General features: G+C 23.8%; 2 protein-coding genes across 2 annotated transcripts; one reads left to right on the forward strand and one right to left on the reverse strand.

Moving 5' to 3' along the window:
* Positions 1-7173: 7173 nt before the first annotated feature.
* LOC132925661 (ras-related protein Rab-2A-like) lies at positions 7174-10411 on the reverse strand (the record flags this gene model as incomplete). The annotated part of the gene is made up of 3 exons (XM_060990038.1): positions 7174-7277; positions 8287-8467; positions 10158-10411. Coding segments are annotated over 3 exons (519 nt in total), but the record flags the coding sequence as incomplete, so codon positions are not given.
* A 2120-nt stretch (positions 10412-12531) lies between these two features.
* LOC132932028 (synaptic vesicular amine transporter-like) lies at positions 12532-19363 on the forward strand. The gene is made up of 13 exons (XM_060998198.1): positions 12532-12652; positions 12772-12866; positions 13717-13813; positions 13877-14058; positions 14925-15008; positions 15078-15263; positions 16809-16849; positions 17777-17833; positions 18099-18245; positions 18300-18443; positions 18557-18743; positions 19009-19142; positions 19210-19363. Coding segments are annotated over exons 1-13 (1464 nt in total). The 5' UTR covers positions 12532-12650; the 3' UTR covers positions 19318-19363.
* The last annotated feature ends 2182 nt before the right edge of the window (positions 19364-21545 follow it).

Consider the following 21545-nt stretch of genomic DNA (forward strand, 5'->3'; position numbering starts at 1 on the left):
TAGTTATTTCAATAAAATAATATTCTAATGTACCTATGAATAATTTAATCATCTCAAAATATTTTACAAGCTGCACGTGAATATAATAAAACGTCTCGTAAAATTCGTTCTTATAGTGCTGAGTATTGTTGTATCCATTAAAACATAATAATATACTGCTTTTACTGTTATTATTATTTATACTCTATACACATTGGCATAATATATTATTACACACAATGTATTGCACATATTACATAATTTGATGGATTTTCATACATTCTGTAACTTGTATCTATATAATTGTCCAATACGATATATATATATATACGAATAAAATAGGTTTTTTCCAATAGTTCACTACAAACAAAACATTCTTCGCCAGTTAGAAAAAATCATATTGAAAAATGCGACCCATTTAAACCTATCATTCGTATAGGAATATTATCATTTTTACAATTTTTAATTTATTATATTAAGTAATTTGTATTTTTTTTTTCATAGGTAATCATATTGTTAAACATATTTTAAGTTATCTTATTACAATCAATATGTTTTTTTCAATTAGTCATGTAAAATACAATAATACTAAATCTCTGGTATCTCTAGGTATACATACTGGCACTTTAAAAACTAAGATAGTAAGATGTCTATATATTTAGAATATTTTTTTTCTTTTGCCCCACAAAATTCACAACCTATTCAATTATACCATTATTGGCTACGATAATATCGTACCACTACAACTTATAGATCTATAGTATACATTGTACGTGAATAAAATCATTCAAATATATGATCGTAAATTATTATAACAAAATCAACAATGCTAATCACATAATTATTTTACCAATGTTTTACTTGGATTCCAAGCTTATACAATATACACTTATAAGCACGTGTGTTAGAACGCTAACCAAAAAAATATCGCGATTGCTGGCTCACTGTAAGTACCTACACCATTAAGACGGGTTCACGGTTCGTCGTATCCAAAAATTGTGATCTGCCCAACTCAGAAAAATCCCCGGTAAATCATGGGTTGAAACTGATATTGTGGTTGAAACTGCCAAACAGAATACGATAAAAGGCACACAACACGACAGACGACGTGGCTGTGAACACAGATTTACAATTATCGAACGGAAGTCACCATGGCCGAGCTTACAGCCATGGTTGCGGGTGTACGGAGGACCATAGATTTATAGAACATCTCTATAGAATTCGTAGGCGAACGAGTTTCACTGAAATATGTATTTTTAAAGTCTAGTGAGATTTTTAGCTGTCGTGGTCATCGTGTCTATATTTTTCTCAACGTCTATTTCGTTTCTACCACCATTCGAATTTCAACCACAATATCTTCACGTTTTTTCTTCGTACATCGCATCCACAAGTGTGCGTATATAATATAATATTGTGCAGTGTGACGGAATCCTGGATGTGAATTTCGATTTATAACAAATCATTTTCATATATATATACGTATTTAATTTTGCGCCGTATTTAATTTTAAATAAGTCTTGGCCGAAAGTAGACGGACGACAAAGGCTTTCGGGTTTCTGAGGATCAAACCGGTTGACGTGTAGACTTTAAATATCAACTTGAAGTTCCAAATTGTAGATTGTCAATTAATCAATATTAAACTGGATGTAACTGTTTGGTTCAATTTATATTTTTACAGTGGTTTTATTATAATGCGTTACAAAACCCGGGTTATCCTTAGAATTTGCAAGATATGGGGAAAAATAATTGCAAAGCTAAACATAAATTTATATTTACAAGTATCTTTTATTTTTATTTTTTTTACTATTTATTGATTCAAAGCTAATAAACTTCCGATCAGATTTGATTCATTATTATAAGTTTGGCACGACAGTAATTTACTTATTAATTATTACATATTAAGTCTAACATTTCTAATAAATTTCTTTGTTTTATTCTAAAAGACATACAATTTGGAATACTTTATAATAAACTAATAACTAATAATATGACCTTTGAAACTAATTTTTCTATTAATTGTTTTAAGCATGAAGCTCTAAATCTGATTAAAAATCATGAGATTTGAGACCTAAACCAGCTCCCCCATTCCTTTTACACTTAAAGACGATTTTATATGTAACCTATAAAAATTAAGAGAAGACATTTTAAGGTTGAAATATATTATCAACATATTTTGCATGATTTTAATTTCTGACTATTAATTAAGACTGTTGAGTTTATTTTAATTTATAAACAAAAAAACTGAAGAAAAATCTTGAACAACCATAGAATTAATTTAGTTCGTTATAATGAAAAACGTATATTATTTTCGCAATAACGCCGAGCTCTTGACATTTTTCTATTGAATTCATGCATTGTTTTGCCCTACTAACCTTGCCGCATAAATATCACACTTTAGTTTAGTTTTTGTAGTTGTGTTGGTGTGTAGCTTTTAGACAGAAGTCGCCTTTATAAAAAAAAAAGCCCTATTGGGCGTCTTTCGTGTGAAAGGCACCATGACAAACGACGAATGGCGGCTGACGATAAGGCGGAATTTTCGCCAAGCAATTCAAAATTGATTCAACCTCACCCGAAGGGGTTGAGAAGTCTGGGAAAGCAGGAGCAGTATAAACTAAGTTTTATTCGAAAGTTAATCCAGATCATTGAACCGTGACACACACTCATGTGATTTATGTTCTAAAGTGAAAATGGCAAAGTAGTTATTTGTGGACTAAACGACTTTTTGTAAATAAAAGCAGATAATAGTGTATAATATTATTTAACTCAATACATTTGAAATATAAATTACTATGTACGTCATATCACTATAAACCTTTAAGGTTAATGTTAATGTTAATGATTAATGTATTGTCGAAACAGACAACTTTTGTAATTTTAGAATAACAATAAGTAGTAAAAACATAATATAATTTATCTTCGCGATGTTTTCGTTTTAACTACTTTAATACTATAAAATATAAATTATTATATTAAAAGTATAATATGTTCCTAAATTAAAATGTATGAATAATTTATTAATATTTATGTAATTATAGGATTCGGGTATTAGGTAATAGTTGTATATAGTTTTAAATATTTATTTTATTATATTATTAAAAATCTTTCAGGTATGATTTTAGTACGTTTTTTATTATATTACGTTTGAAATAATAACAATATCGAGTACAATAATAATACACCACAAAATATTGCAGAAAGTGACAAAAATTAATTGTATTCAACTTAATAATTATCAAGTTATAAACCTTAATTTTACTTATAAAAATTACTATTCTTAATAGTTAATTGTATTATTAATTATCTAATAAGAATATGACTCATAATAAAAAATGTTTATTCGACAATCCTTATAGTAAACTATAATTCATAAAATGTAATAAGACAATAGATTATACAAAATGTACAAGTCGTACTCTTTTTCCTTGTAAACAAGACATCCCATGGTGTTTGAACTAATTCACGTAATGAAAAGTATGGAAACTAAATTACCCAACCACCAAAAAATTGTTGAAACCCTGTGGGATATTCTATATATGGTACCCTTTAATATATATATATAGGGTAATAACTTTAAAATAACAAACTAAGAGGTTCACTATTCAGTCTACAAAAATTTAAACGATTACAATGTCTTTTTTTTTGGATAGGTACAAAGTGTTAAAACAATGTTTTATTTATGTCAGTTGTTGCCTTTTGTATTAATTATAATTCTTCAAACTTTATGTTTGAAGGTACTTTTTTTGGAAGTGTTATTCCTGTTATACAATATAATATTGGGTACTTTAGTAATTATGCTATAGTGTCGTTCGTCCATTTATTTTTTATGTGGTACTTTTATATAAATTATAAATATAATTTCAAAAATTAATGTTGAAAAATCTATTTGTTACATAATTCATATTTTTATACAATTTTTATAAAAATAACAACATAAAAATGTTTGTATTTTATTTTTTTTATTACATACACACCCGTGCTCTACTAATGACTTATCATTGAACTCAAATTTAACTCACTCAAAACCTACAATATTTCCCTGGTTTTTTTTTAACAAAAAACAACTCCATAAGCCATAACTATAATTGGTTTGTATTACTTCTTATGATTTCAACTTAATACATGTGGTGTTTATTGAAGTGAAACTTCTTATGGAGGGTAGATACAAAAAACGACAGATTTATTGGTAACAAAATGAAAACAAGCAAACATTATTATGGCATTGGTAAATTAAAAAAAAAATTAATATCTGTTTATCAGCACTCAAATTTGGATTATCGTGATTATTATTACCGTCAATTTAATCTCCAAAAAAAGTTTCACTTCACCCGCTCGCGTACGCTTACATACGCACATTTTTTACAGTAGACAACTTAAAAACAATAATGTATCTTATACCTAATATTATCGAATTCTGTTTAAGTAGGTAGTTTACTAATTACGAAACATTACAAGTTTCAACAAGAAGGAAAAGTGATATATGGAGTTTAAGAAACTTCTGTGTATACCTTATAATATAGTTATATCCCTTGTGTTTATGTTTTAAACATTATTGTAACTGAATTAGTGATTATTAATATGTACACATTTAAATATATATTGTAGATTCGTGATTTATGATAATATGTAGAGATTAAAAAAATAGTCTATACATATAATCTGCAATAATCTTAAATCTTAATACACATATATTTAATTACTTTTATTTTAGTTTTGTAATTTGGATTAATTTTTAATATTTTTAATATTTAACGATTCAAATTTTGGAAACTCTTGTAAAACCTTTGACTGACATTTGGACAATTTTACTGAAAACGAATTTATCAATCGACCTACAAAATAAATTATAACTGTAGATTTTATTATATAACACATAAAAAATAATAACTCGTTTATTGACGAAGGATGATGAGACTATTACTTTATATTCCAACAAGATACCACATTTAATCAAATTCATAATAGCTACGTAATTGCAAAAACTCAGTATAATCAAATATCTTAGCTACAAAAAACTTTTTCTTTTTTTTCTTAATACCTATATTTGTCAAAAATATTTTTACACTAGCCCTAAGGTATATAATTATAACCCCAGGATATAATCATTTAAAACATGTTCTCCTTTTATAACATTAAAAATGTACCTGTTTGAAAGTTACTTCTAAAATAACATAACATATACAAACTAAACCTAGTACCTCTACCTATAATTTAAAAGCACCTACCAGAACCAAAAATTAACATCGTAACCCTTTTTATGCTCACAATACCTTTCATTCGTCCAACATTAATAACATTTTCCTGTTTTACACATACGTATTTATAAATGTATAAATGAATACGCCCTATTTAATGCATATTTAATATAGTATGTACCTCAAAACTATACTCTCTCATTTCTTGTTTATTTATTTTTCAGGGATTTATGCTTTAAACTAAAAACACAATATTTAGTAAAAATAATAAAATATGAATTCTAATAAATCAAATATTTCATTTAAATTATTAGAAATAGAATTAAATAAAATTAATAATAACTGATTGAAAATAATTGAATTGATTGAAGTTTCAAACTTTTAATGAATAAACAAGTAATTAACTAGATCTCACAAAAAAAAAACTAAGATGTAAATCTTAATAAATTTATAGATAATAACTATTTATCAATTATTACATGTTAATATAATATTATATAACCAGTAACTAGTTATTAATATTACATTTCAGAACTGATAACTGGTACTTAATGGTAACAATAAGTGGCTGATTTTATGTCACAGAATTTAATATTCATAACGAACTTGGATCAAATATCTATTATATATATATTAAAAGTACTTAAAGTACTTACGATAGATTACAATTAAGCAGAAAATATAATTTTCAATACAAACATTTTCAAAATACTTTAAAATATGATAAATTATTAAAATATCCTTTATTCCTTTAAAATATGACTTTTGTTGTTTTTTATATGTATATTTAAAGTTAAAATAATTTTTCGACGTGTATTCATTCATTCTGTGTGTATATCAAAAAATATATTATGTAAAAACATCAAATACCGGACTTTAGCAATGAGTAAGCATTTTTACATGTCTAATAATAAAGATACATACATAAATATATTTTATAACCTATAATTTTATTAACTTCACTCATATAAATAGAGGTCGATAACATTCACTTTTCGTATTATTTTGAACAAAACATTGAAACTATTATAGTTATGTATTATGGTTTTTTTAAATTAACACAAATAGGTTGATTTTAACAGTTTCTCTATAAATCCACACTAAATTAATGATAATAAAGTTAACACATATAATATTTAATTTTTAAGTGATAAAAATTTCTTTTATTTTATAACTTATATCATTAATTTATTACTTAAAATAAATTTAAGAAATAACTGTATTAGTGCAAATTAAGGATATTAATTGAATATTTTTACTTTTACGCATACAAACTTTTATTGACTCAAAAATAACGTAAAGTATGCTTTATTGAGTAAATATTTTTAATTTTAAGTTACATTTCATAGATTAACATTTTTACCATAAAACAAATATTAAAAATGCCTTCATACTAATCATACAGTTTCATACTACAAAAAATATAATTGATACATTTTTAGCTTATTTAAACATATTATTCTTCAAATATTCAAATCTAAAAAATATTTAATAAACATACAGTTAAAAAGTAGTATAAATATAAATAAAACACATATTATAAATAATGAATTGTTTTGAAATATTATGTTATATATTTTAAATAAAATTACAATTTCAAAATATAAGCATTTAGTTTATTTATTTTAATTATAATAAATTATAAAAAGACAACTTATTTTTCGGTATTAAAAGATTTACAACCAATAGCCATAATATAAATTGAGTTTCCGAGTTCGGTAAACAAAAAAATATCTCTCCATTAGTAGAGTAGTTGAAATTGAAATATTGTTAATAAATTGTCAATTTTTATTTTCTGGTGTGATATTTAATATCTGTATTTAATAATAGCTATGAAAGTGTAAATAAAAATAACTATAGATATAATAGGTATTGAGAAACAAAAAAGTAATAATTAATAATGTTTGGTGAAGTATTAGGGTAGTAATTGAAAATTAAAAATCAATAATATTATATTACAAATGTTAAAATATAATTTGACAAACACTACCTAGTTTTAGTATACTGCGTAGATACTATTTTTTAGGTAAACGTACAACAATCACTTGCATGATTTTTCACTATTTCTGATTTGCTAAGTTTGCGACCAAGTTTAACCCCTGATATCTGTAATCATAAAAAAAATGTATTTTTAATTTCATTATATATTCATTGAAATATTTTACCTTAAAATACCAGTTACTGATTAGTGATTTTTTTTACTCGAAATATTTGAATATTAATACGTATTATCTGCATAAAACACTTGTCCAATAAAAAATTAGTTAAAACGTTTCACAGTATAGAAGTATAGATATACCTATTATTATTTTTAATTTCAACATTGAAAACTAATAATTAGCTAGAAAATGGAATTCAGTTTACCCAAAAATAATCAATGACATGTTTTTTAAATTGATTTTTGTCACCTTATATTTTTCATTAGTTGTTTTTCAGTGTCCATAGAAACTACAAGAAAATTCGAAAAATTACCCAGTTGAACAATTTGTGTTGAATCTCTAATCTATCAGGGTATTATAAATACAACTTTTTAAAATATATTACTAGCTCGAAATTGTGTTTGAATTCAAATTAAAGCACATGTTGAAAGTAAATTATAAAACAAATACACACTTAGCATCAAAAAATAACACCATTCTCTGCCCACCTCCACTACTTCGAAATAAAGTGTTTTATTATTATTATATCTTTATTGATGCAATAAAACTTATGGTTAAGTTTATATTACTTACATGATATTAGGTATTTTAAAGAATAGTATAAAACATATTAAGTAGGTAGGAAAAACACGTTTTTATCATTCTTAACTCATAGAAGCCTTAAAGTTAGAAGGTTGTAAATTACTAATACCTAATGAAACCATATAATTTATTTTTACGACATCGATTATTATTAGCCATAGTTACATACTATTTATCTATTTTGTAAGCCCTTAAATCTTTACCCAATCGTCCTGCAGGACAACTTTATCTTTTTTTTAAACTTAAGCAACAAAATAATACATATACTCGTAACATTTGTACATACAACAATATGATAAATAATATTTAATAGCAATTTTCGAGCTAAATTTTTAGTAAACCATACAAAGCAATTTCAAATTTATTAATCTTACCGGTCTATTGACATCAATTTCACCACTCAAAACTTTTTTGTATAAACTTTTTGCTAACTCCTCAAAAACGTCTGATACGTTACTTGCTGTTTTGGCAGAAGTTTCAAAAAATAATAAGCTATTTTTATAAGAAAAGTGTTCACCTTCAATTCGTTCTACTTCTCTGTCATTTTCTAAGTCTCTGTAAAATAACAACAAATTATACTAATTATAAAGTTCAAAAAAATAAATATAGTATTTTCAGGTATTGTTAAGTTTTTGTATCAATGCATTCATTTCATTCGTGAAGATTTAATATTTATCTTCGGAAAAATAAAATAATTATGTTATTACTTATAATTGTGATAAATAATAACTTATAAACCATGAGCAAAGCATGGATTTTATTGGTATTACGTTGTCTTAAATTTTTTTTTTATTGATTTTTCTATTATTTTTTTTTCCGAATGTAAGTTTTATGTAACTGCTACATAGTAGCCTAATATAATATATACTAATATATATCGATTAAAAATCATGCTATTTTTAACATTCTTGCAAATATAATTACAAGAAAACTAATTATATCAGTTTTCATTTTTCTGAGTAGATTTCAAAAGTGTTAAGAAAAATCAGAAAATAAAAGTTGAGGTAACTAAAACAATTTAAACAAATTTGGTTTTAAATGAATTCAGCCCAATATTTTTTTTTCAAGTAAAGGTTTTTATAACTTTAAAAGTATCAAATATAATAATATAACACCATGTGGCTTACCAAAACCATATCACTGGAATAGGGACAAATGGACGTAGCCGTTTGGACGTAAAAAAGATATTTAAAGAAAATAAGTTATATTATAATAGATCATCATCAAAATTAAATTAATCTAACCTAAAAATTATTTAAAGGTATGACATTAGAACTAAAATAACATTTTTACGCAGAATCGCTCAAAATATTTCTCTGCATTAAAAAAAAATGTTGATCATTTTTTTAATATTATTACATAAAATAAGTAATTTAATTAATATAAATAACTGTTTGACATTCATAATTTTTTTTTTATATTTTATATATATTTTTACGTACCTACTAAAATAAATATAATTAATATAAATAACTTTTTTTGATATTGTATTTTAATTTTCGGCGTACCTATTAAAATAAAATGTTTGTTTTAGATATATTTTATATAATTAAAAATGTATATGTTTAAATATTTTATATTCATTTTTAACTTATGTTTATAAATATAAATGGCTTTTTAATGTTATTTACTGGATTATATATATTTTTATTTTGACGTCCAAACGGCTACGTCCATTTGTCCTAGATCGCATATCACTGTACAATCTAATGTTAATATTATTATTAATATATTAATAAAAACATACGAAGCATTTTACAAAATTTGTAGAATATTAATTAATAACTATAACATAAAAATATATAATACGTATTGATATGCATACTATCGCATTTCTAAACCAAAGCTAATTTAACCCAAAAATAAAATTTATAGCACTGAACATAATATCAGTTATTTAGCTCTATAGCACAAGTATAATAAGTATATTTTTCCATTTTATTGTTTATATACATTACACATACACATGTATACATTGCATATAGTATACAACATAAATTTAATAATATATAATATTAAAAATTACCCAAATAAATTCAAATTATTAAACACGGCAATTTGTTAGTATGTTTAACATTTTATCTAATTATAATTTCTTTAGAGAACAAGGAAGACAAAATGATCACTTATAAAATCTTGCCCATGAGTCATGAGCCATGATAGTCTTGTGTCAAACGAATAATATAAAATAACTCACTTAAATTAATTAAAGTTGTTTAGTAATTAAATTAATTTTGTTGTTTACATTTTGTTGCCCACTAACGCAAACATCATTCTGGAACCAGAATTAAGTCGAGCTTCTCTTAACCATTCGCTAACGTGCTGAAACGAATAGCGTTTAGTTATATTGTAAACTAGTACACAAGCTGCAGCACCCGAATAATATGATCTAGCTATGGACTTAAATGCTTCTTGTCCAGCAGTATCCCAAACAGCTATTTTGATTTTCCTGTTATACAGTGACAGCGTCTTATGTCCATAATCTATTCCTAAAGTAATAATTTAAAAATAACTCTTTATAATTACAAAACGATTCAAAATTTATTATATTTGATATTATAGTAATATACCTATACTATGTTATGATATTTTCATAATACTGAAAATGTGTCATAAATAATGTGAACCGGATCATAAAAATAATGCTGATGCAGATCAATAAAAAAAAATTACCTTGTATTTTCGTCTTTTCATTTCTGGGCGGAGCGACGACTATATTGGTATTACAGTGATTTTTTTTTTCTATTTATACGTATTATAGTAAAAAAATGCTTCAATCTTGAACTTCGAGAGTGTTTTCTGGTAGAAAATTGGATTAATTTGGTACTTTTAGAGAGTTGAAAGAAAATATTATAAATATTTTTCAAAATAATATTGGAAAAAAAAAGTAAAAAAACAATAATTTTTAACGAAAATCAAATTTAACCAAAATTAAAATTGTTTATTTGTAATAATTCAATTTAAAATATTTTTTTTAGTTTTATTTTTTATTTACGTATGATAAAAATGTTTGTAATTAAATAGGCTTTTAAAATGTAATACAATAATCCTCGTAAGTAATATTCTTACCACATTTAACAAAACTCAAAAATACTTAGTCACAATTTTTTTTTTTTTTTTTTAAAAAAGCATTTAAAGTTAAAAATCTTAAATATTTGCAAATTATTTTGTAGTTGAACATTTATAAAATATTAATACCAATAATACTTAAGCCTTGAAAATTTAATACAAGGTTCCTCACAAGTTTTTCATTTAAAAACCTAAAAATCTCAAAATAACATGAGTGCAATTTTTTTATTCTAATGTCTATTGCCTATTTGTCTATACAATAAGGCAACTGTATTAATTTTTTCTATTAGTTTGTTTTAAATTGTTATAGAGTTATTATTCTATACTCTGTAGTATACGCATAAAATGAGATACTGTTTAAGATTATTTTATATACATGAATTTAATAATGTACAATAAAAAAAGAAATGAAACTTTATTACAACAATATAACATATACGATATACCTACCTGTATATTATTATAAATCAACTTATGTATTGTAAAATGTAAAATAATTACAATAAAATATTTATTATAAAAATGTATACCTATAGTAGTCAGCTCTTTAGAATCAAACTCGTGATATAAGAATCGTCTAGTAATACACGTCTTCCCCACACCTGAAATACATAATACAATTGTTTATTTATATAAAATAAGCTCCACATAATAAATACAACAGTTTTCTTTAATACAAATTATAAATCTAAGATTGTATATTTTATTTTGCTGTTCTTATTATTATTTTAAAATAATAAAATAGTATAAAAATAATAATATACGTATAGGTAGTAGGTATAATTAAAATTTAAATAGGTAATATAACTTGTTTTACACGGTTGGTGGAGACTGGAGGTGTCTATTGACACCACCTAGTAAGAATTTAAAATTAAAATATATTAAGAGCTTATAGTATAAAATACCTAAGTATTGACATTTATGTAAAATTTAGTACTTACCTACGTCTCCCACCACAATATATTTAAACAAATAATCATAACATTCGTTGCTTCTTGACATTTTAAAATACTTTAGTTTATTTATAAATTAATTTAACTACAAAAATATCACGAAGCCAAAAAATATAAGTACAAGCAAATGTTTAAAATATTAATTTTTTGCACTTTCTGAGACGTAAATAATAAATACTAACAATGTACGAATGACAATGGTTCAATTGTAATAACCTATATTACTGAAAACAATGACAATAATAATAATACATAAACAAAACTGTTGATTCTATAAATTTTTGAACTGTTGTACATTGAGATAATAAAAAAAATTAAGTACAGAGATCAGTAACTAGTAAGTATTATATACTGATACATATATATCATATCACTTTAATATGATTGTTTTACTTTCATACAAGTACCTACCCTTTTTAGGTACTAAATTCAAAACCCATTGGTGTTGACAAAAGATAAAAAAAAAATGAAACGTTAAATAGCATGTGCGATGATAAAATTTAATGTTACCACGACAACGCGTTGTCCAGTGGACAGGAAATCATTTTTTCCAGCAACTCTGAAAACAAGTAACCCCGGAATAAGCACACTTAGCCATAACGAAGTACATTTACATGTTGTTCGATCTACGTGCAACACTTGGCTCCAATATAAGAATATTTTAGTTGTGTTTTTTTTTTTACAAAAATTCAGTTGCATATATTAACTTATTCAAAATGTTAGTATCTATTTTACTTATTTATACATTTTGTCGTGTTAAATTTCTATGTGATTTAAATTGTTGAAGTCATTACCTACACCATAGGTACCTATTATAATAACATTTATAATCTACAGGTCAATTTTATCACAAAATATGGAGAGCGATTTGGGTGTGATCTGTGTTGTCTACTTATCAATGTTTTTGGACAATGTACTTTTGACTGTAGTTGGTGAGATAATATAAATTATGTTCTTATTTAGATATTAATAAACATTATTTATAGATCAAAAATACTACAAATATAATGTTTATAATAAATTAGGCATATGCGTGCGTTTTGAATATCAGCAGCGTAATAAAAAATATTATGTTGTAATTCGAATTAAAGAAGTATTCATAGTAAAAAAAATCATATTAAACATAGACAAAGTAATACTCAATAAATCATAGAATTATTTATTTAATTTTAATTTTTAACCAGCTTAACTTTGAATGTGGAATAACAATTAGAGCTAATACTTTTTAACATATAGGTAATTTCAAAATAATTATTCAAAATCCATAATTAAATACAAATAAAAGTAGTAAATTAAATAATTATGGTATTATTTAACATAAGTTTCTATCACACAGTTTAAAGTGTTTGAACACAACTAAATTAGATATAACAGTTTAATTTCAAAACATAGATTATACTCCACAGTTGATATATAACAAAAACATACTTAATGTATAGATACGACCTATATTTAGTATATATTAATCTTCAAACAAGTTTTAAGCATATTTATTGTATTATTTTTATTAAAAAAATGTAATTAACAAAAATAACTTTTTATATGTTATTTTAGTTTATAACAAAATTAATAATTTTAATGGACCATACATTTATAACAAAACTCACAATTTTGTGAATTTGTTAAAAATAGTTTACAAACATTCAAGGTTGAAATTTTTTTACCCATATTCACCACAATTAATTCTATTCGTATATAATTATATTTTATAATATACTTATTAAAAAAATTTTAATTTAACTATAATCTATACATATTAAATTTAAGTAATATTTATTACAGTGCCAATTATTCCTGAACATTTATACATACAATGGATCACCAATACAACGCATCTTGTAACTAATGTAACTAGAATAGACCAACCGCTTCTTCCTAGGTAATATAGTTTAAGTTTTATCTGATATTTATTTTACTCCATAAATGTTTGAAATATATTTAGTTCATTGATCAAAATGAAATTGCAAACATTGGAAAATGAAAATGAAACAATAGGTGTCTTGTTATCTTCAAAAGCTATTGTCCAGCTGTTTATGAATCCCTTAGTAGGAATTTTAACGTCATACGTCGGATACTGTTTACCGATATTCATTGGATCAATTCTTTTGATTATAATATCAGTTTGTAAGTAATAAACATTAAAATTTAAATTAATCAAATTTATTATATATGTATAGTATATAGACTTAATAATTTAAAATCAATATAATATCTGAAGGATAATTAAAACAAGACAAATTCATTTATAGCTATTGCATATTATATATATAATTTATTAAGATGTCACAATAATATGACAATTAAATAACAACAGTTATTGGTTATAAATAAATTTTAATTTTACAAAAAATATATTTCATCTATTCTATTATAATAAAATTAAATTAAATTATCAATAAACTGCATGACATTTTAAATTTTAAATTTTCAAATTAATAAATTTATTAATTTGAAATTCTTCAGAACCTAACAAAATATTGATTTTATTTAATTGAGAATATAATAAATGATAATAACAATAATATAATAATTGTTTAATTAGTCATGATTAATAAATAGTTAACTTTTTAATCAAATTACATTTTAAATATACTTAGTAAAATTAATTTATACAAGGTAGGTTATCAATTAAAGATTCGATTTTATGAAGAAAAAAAGAATTGGTAACTGTAATCAAAATGCATTAAGTATAATATTATGGTATATTATAAATTAAAAACAATATAAATAATATCATTATTGTTAATATATAAAACTATATTTTTAGATGGTAGAATCAAAAACAATTTATTTTAAATGAAATCTTATTTTAAAGAAAACAAAATATATAGTTTATTCTTAATACTAATATATCAAATTTGTTCTTTATATGATTATAATTTATGGTTATTTATTCAAATATATTAACCCATTTATTATTTAGTATTATGTTTTTAATGACCAAGTTACTGATCAGTTATATTATTTACCTATTTATTTTCAAAATATAGTGTTTGCGTATGGAGAGACTTTCATTTCATTACTAGTTGCTAGAAGTCTTCAAGGCACTGCTTCAGCACTAATCAGTGTTTCTGGTATACCTTGTTACTAAGTAAACATAAATATAATGGATATTTACATATTTATAACAAATTATATTTCAGGTATGTGTTTAATTGCTGATCAAAAACATATGTCAGATTTAAGACGCAGTAAAGTAATGGGTTTAGTCATGGGAAGCATAGCCTTAGGTGTTTTAGTTGGTTATCCATTTGGTGGCATACTTTATTATTTTGTTGACAAGTCGACACCATTCAATGTAATAATATGCGCAATAACATTCAATTTAGGTAAGTTATACTTAAAAGTTTAGAAATATTAATATACTTGTGAAAAAAAAATAATAGCAATTAAAATCCCTATATGTAATATAATATGTTATTTATTTTAATATTTCGGAAAAACTATGAATTTTATAATATTTATAACTTAGTCACAATTTCAACGATTTTCAATAAGATAATTCTAAAATTGTCTAACAATAACTCGTTATATATATAAAATTAATTTAAAATTTAGTACATTCAGGTTTTAAAAAATCAATTAGTGGCAGAAATTTAGATGAAAAATCATTAATTTCGTTAAAATATCAAATTTTATTATAATTTAAACTTGAAAAGTTTATAAAAAAAAATATTGTGGCTTTAAGTACAACTTTTGTAATGAATCTTATATTCATTTTTGTAACTTTTTGACAAATTAGATAAATTTACATCAATATGTATAGGTACAAAATTACAAATTTTTAAAACATCATTCTGTGTATAAAATGGTAGTGTGAGTAATATTTTAAATTTAATTTTAAAGATTAATATTAATTAAATAATAAAAATATTTGAAAATAAATAATTATAATGCGTTTAAATATCTAATCATAAACATTTGAACTTGGCTGTTTATAAAAATGTATGATTCTTGGCGTATTAAGCTAAATATATTTTTAAATACTAGTGAAAAAAACTTATGATAAATCTTAAATTACATTTTAAGTCGTAGTTGTTAGAATTAAAAAAAATATATGAATTTTAACTAAAATATAATTTAGATGGTATTTTCGTGATTTTGAAAACTTTCATCACAATTTGAACACAAATAACACTCATAAATATAACTAAATTGATTTTTTTTAATAATCGTAAGAACAGTAAATGAAAAATCTTTAGTTAAATTGTCAAGCTTTAAGACTTTTAACTTAAAAAAATATTTTCTATTAATATAGATGTTAAATCGAAAAAAACATTTTTTTTAGCTTAAACGCAGTTAAAATATTTAAAAAAGTATATCATGTCTAAAAAAGCATTTTTTAGTCTTTCAATATTATTTTTTTTTTTAAAGAGTACCAGAATTTTGAAGCATTTTTACTACTCCAGAACGTGATGACAAACCTAAAATCTAAATAAAAAAAACCATATTCATATAATAGTTAATATATTATGATACATGCATCGGTCAAAATCTAAAATTATTTTATATACTTAAGCTTATAAGTAATTTTTCATATAATTTTACTATTATAATATATTATGTACTATATATAGTAGAACATTTACTTTAGTAAGTCAGTTTCAAATAACAATCATCTAAAATCTGTAATATTTAAAATATTTAATCAGTTTAAAAGTGGAAAACTAAAGTGGACGTACTAGAATAAATTGTTTTAAGATTAAAGCGATTATTTCTTTTTTTCGAAAAAAATATTATAATATACAAGTTTTACAACAGTTACAACTCAAATTGATTGATTTTTTTTTAACTCAATTAAAATATAATAAATTATAAATACTACACACACGTACGATAAGAAGAGACCATATTACAAATTTTTTATTTTTCAGGTCTACAGCTTTATATTTTTAATTTTAATCTCGTGCAAAAGGTAAATATTTCAAATAATAATATCTAATATAAATATATAATATTAATAATAATAATATTATAAAATAAAAATAAGATACCTATATGTTTAGTTTCAAAATATTCAATATATACCAATGTTTAATAAATATGATTATATAATATGATAAAAACATAATAACAGAATACAATTACAATAAAACTATTTTGTTATTTAAACAAATATTATTCATATCGTATAGATGGCCTATTTAAATTAAAACGGTATTTTACACAAAAGTTAATTTCAGCTTTCAAGTTTCAAATAGGTACCACATTTTTGTATTATTAATAAATAATAATGGTTATGTTTTCATTTTCTCATTATGTCGTTAAAACACGCAACTCGGTTATCCTATTATGACATTTTCTATCTATCTAACACTTAATATATTTTTGAATGAAAGTTTTTTTTTCTAAACAGTTAAATACATTATATTGTATTTCTCTCGCCTACCTATAGAAACATTCAGCTTTCCTTCATTCTCATTATCTCAACTACTTGTTCCCTCATTTATCATCTAGTTTAACCCCTAAACTGCAGTTCCCAAGCTTTGTGTCCTCTGAAAATAACATTTTATATTCCTCGCCAAATTCTTGAGCTTCTTCTCCTTCCTCGCCTTCTACTTCATTCCTTATATAGATATAACAAATGATCAATCTTCTTCGTTTCAGAGTTTAGTTAATCCCTATCTTGATAACTACAATTCTATAGTCTTATATATTAATTTTCAGCTATATTTTCTACCTGCGTAACCTACTATTTCTCTCAGTATCTTATTTGAGAACTTTGTTAATCTATTGTGGTCTAAATACTAAATATATGTATAATTTAATATAAGTATGATTTTGTTAATTAATTATTTTTATTTTAACAATGTATATAACTTCTTTTTGTCTTAAACATTAGGTAAATTCATTCAATGAGATATTGCAATTAAAACAAACATATAATGATGAATATCAAGTAGGTGTTTAATGTTATTGTTTATAATAACGATAATGCATTGTTTATTGTTGTTATTATTATTTAGTTATTGTGTTTATAAATAAATAAACCGTTTTATTCATTATTTGATTTTAGGTTCAGATAATTGCATTATTGTGTTATATTTTCATTCAAAACTTAAATTAAAATATGTCTAATTTTTTTATAACGGCATTTATTATTCTTTATAAGAACATACCGCGTAAATATGGTTTTTTTATTTGAACATTTCTGTTGTCAATAGTCTCACTTTAATAATGGCAACTGGAAAGATCTTTTAAAAGATGGATATATCCTGTTAATCACTTTTTCTATTTGTCTAACGTCATCTGCCATGGCCATTTTGGAACCGTTTTTACCAATTTGGCTCATACAAATTATAAACCCAGAAGTAATATGAACGTTGAAAACTCAAAATACTGTTATTAAGTTGTCATTATTTCAGAAATGGCAGCTGGGAACAGTTTTCATTCCGGATAGTCTTGGCTATTTAATTGGCACGAATTTCTTTGGCACTTTATCATACACAATGGGACAATGGAGAATGGCTGTACTAGCAACTCTGCTAGTTGGTATATCCGCAATTATGGTGAGTTACCCGTCATAAATTCGATAATTTATAATTACCAAACAGTGTTATTCCCACTAATAACTTACTGTGATATTATATAATTATTATCTCGTAACATCATGATTTAAAAGATTCCGGCTGCTACAACAACAATAGGACTTGTTTGTCCACATTTTGGTTTGGGTCTGGGTATAGGAATAGTAGATTCGGCTTTGGTTCCCCTGCTAGCGAATCTAGTCGACACTAGACATCCAAACGTGCATTATGGATCGGTATATGCACTCCAACAAACGGCCGTTAGCCTTGCATATTCTTTTGGTAAGTTATACAGTTTACGCAATTATACAATATTGATTATAATAATATTTTTCATTTTTTAAAAAAACAAATATAAATTATAATGCCGAATTGATTTAAACAGTATTACGTAGGCTTCTATATTCATATTGAAAAAATGTACTATTAATGCTATTATGATACTATCAAATAAAACATTATCATTTAGTATGTACCTATCTATAATTAAACACGTACCTGTCTTAAACATATTTGCTTGAGCAAGTACTGTAATTTATGATTTAAGGTCCTATTTTCGGTGGTCAAGTCGTGAAAACTCTTGGATTTCCGTGTTTAATGAGAACTGTAGGAATCATAAACATATCTTATTGCTGTCTGTTAGTATTTTTAAGTAAAGTTTCAAACAACAAAACGGAGAAGGTACAAGTAAATATCTTTGATAGTAACCAAATATTATGCACTAATTATTTTTTATTTATTTTTCTAGATTAATACTGAGACATCTATTCCTGATTATAAGTCCACAAGTGTTGTATCATTATTTAACAAACATATCGCTTATAAAAAACTTGACGAAATGGATGAAAATAATTAAAATTGTTAATATTATCAGTAATAAACATAAAGCTTAATAAGTACTATTTTATAGTTACGTAATATTTTCACTAATAATTATTTTAGATTTAAGCCTATAATACTAAATCAAGGTTAAAACTTTCAACGAAAAAAAAATCATTTTGGTAAAAACTGAATTAATATTGTCCCACTCGGTGAGTTTTCTACAAGTAAAATTCCATTGTATTAGGTACAGGTTAAAAAATATTTTTTGGATTAAATATTTTAATCATTTTATATACATAAAACCGCACCAACTTAAATATGGTTTATATAATACCTTCTTATTAAATAACATGTATATTTTTTGTACATTATGTAAAATATTTTTTAAACCGTTAGCTATACAGTTTAATCAAAAAAAAAGTACCTAACTGTGCGTTGTAATTTGTTGCAAAAAGTTTAACACATTCAACATATTATTATTATTTAACTATAATATTGTCAAAATTAATTTATAATCTCTAAACCTTTATAATGTGTATACTATTTATATTTGATATTAATATCTACTTTAATCAAAAAAGATAAAACCACGGTATCCAATATCAAATTAATAATTATTTTTAACTTATAAATGTTAGTCACATGTGAATAAATCATTTGAAATAAGTGATATTATGATGATATTCTCGTTTCTAGAAACATTCATTTAAATATATTATACTGAATATTGTAAAAAAAAAAGTATGATTATTAAAAATATATAATATATACGTATTGCTATTATAAATTATAATAGAAAATAGTTGACAACAAGTCACTCCTGTGAAAATAATGTCAGACTAACTGTCGTCCAAGCGGTCGATAACAAATCGGTTACGTTGTTCACTCCGACATATAAATATAGAATTGCGTGTAGAATAAACATAGTACATAGTAGTATATAAAAAAAAAATCGGTTTCATTAGTGTTTAAAAATAAAATTGTGTGACAGGCATATAGTTTTTAGAAATCAATTGCAATTAATAATAACTTAAAATTAAAAACGTTAATACTTGGTGATCAAGTAAAGATATTGCATTAATTTTGTCAGTGTATATTTCGAGGCATTACAATGCTATCTGAAATAAAAAAGATGTATTTGTTTTTATATTGTATTTTTTGGATTCGAGTCTTCCAAAAAACGCTGTAAACGATATTTTGTACACTCGAATAGGTCATTCATTATTTCCAATCAAATTACATAAACTAACTCTCTACTTGCCCTCCCCATCTAATGACTCTCTTTTCTATACTCTATTTACAAACGGCTAACGAGATAATCAGTAACTTTTGGCATACCTCGTTTAATTGTCTTTTACTTTAAACACAGCGTAGTGAAACCTTAGTTCCTTATTGTCCTGCTGAAATGTCTTACCAGACAAAATGTAATCAATTTTCTCATTCAATTTATTTCCTGTCACCGAATACCTACGAACTGCCTCATTTATAAATAAATTAACTTAACTCTCTAAAAATATATATTTTATTTCATTACTTCCAAGGATTACTTAAATAGATATCAAAAACAATGATTACAGTGCTAAATTATGAAAATAATATAATATTGGTACTTAATACATTAAAATGTTATATTATCTACACATTTTATTTTGGTATAGTTTATCATCGACATAATATGATATCGTAGCATAATATCGGTAAATATATTATTCAACGATTAATTAATATTGATATTAGTATAGGATTAAAGAAATTTTCTCCTCGTCACGTATTTTAACAAAATGTATAAATAAATCATAACTTATATTTTTCCCTAATTAAATATTTAGGCTGAACTTGCATTGCGTTCCGACAGGCGACAGTTATTTAATATTTTAGATTTGAACTGCAGTCAGAAAGAGTAGCAATCGATTTACCCTAGCCAGAGTGAATAATTGGTAAGTAAAATATCGTAATAAAATTATTACAAAAACTGTATGATGAATGATGATAAAATATTCTTTAAATCAATTCTATTTTATATAATATATATACGTATATTATATAGCATGTACAGTTATACTAAATACTAACACTATTCTATACTTCGGGTTAATTATTAGATATTCAGAACTCCAATATCCAATAGTCAGTATAAACTGTTTTTTAATAATTAAATAAAACTGAAAAAATAACATAAATTATAATATTTTTTAAATAATTACGAATTGTCTATATTATCTGGCTAATTATAATGAACTGCATATAATATTAGATATAGGT

Source organism: Rhopalosiphum padi, chromosome 1, assembly GCF_020882245.1.
Source record: "Rhopalosiphum padi isolate XX-2018 chromosome 1, ASM2088224v1, whole genome shotgun sequence".
In the NCBI taxonomy this organism is placed as follows: domain Eukaryota; kingdom Metazoa; phylum Arthropoda; class Insecta; order Hemiptera; family Aphididae; genus Rhopalosiphum; species Rhopalosiphum padi.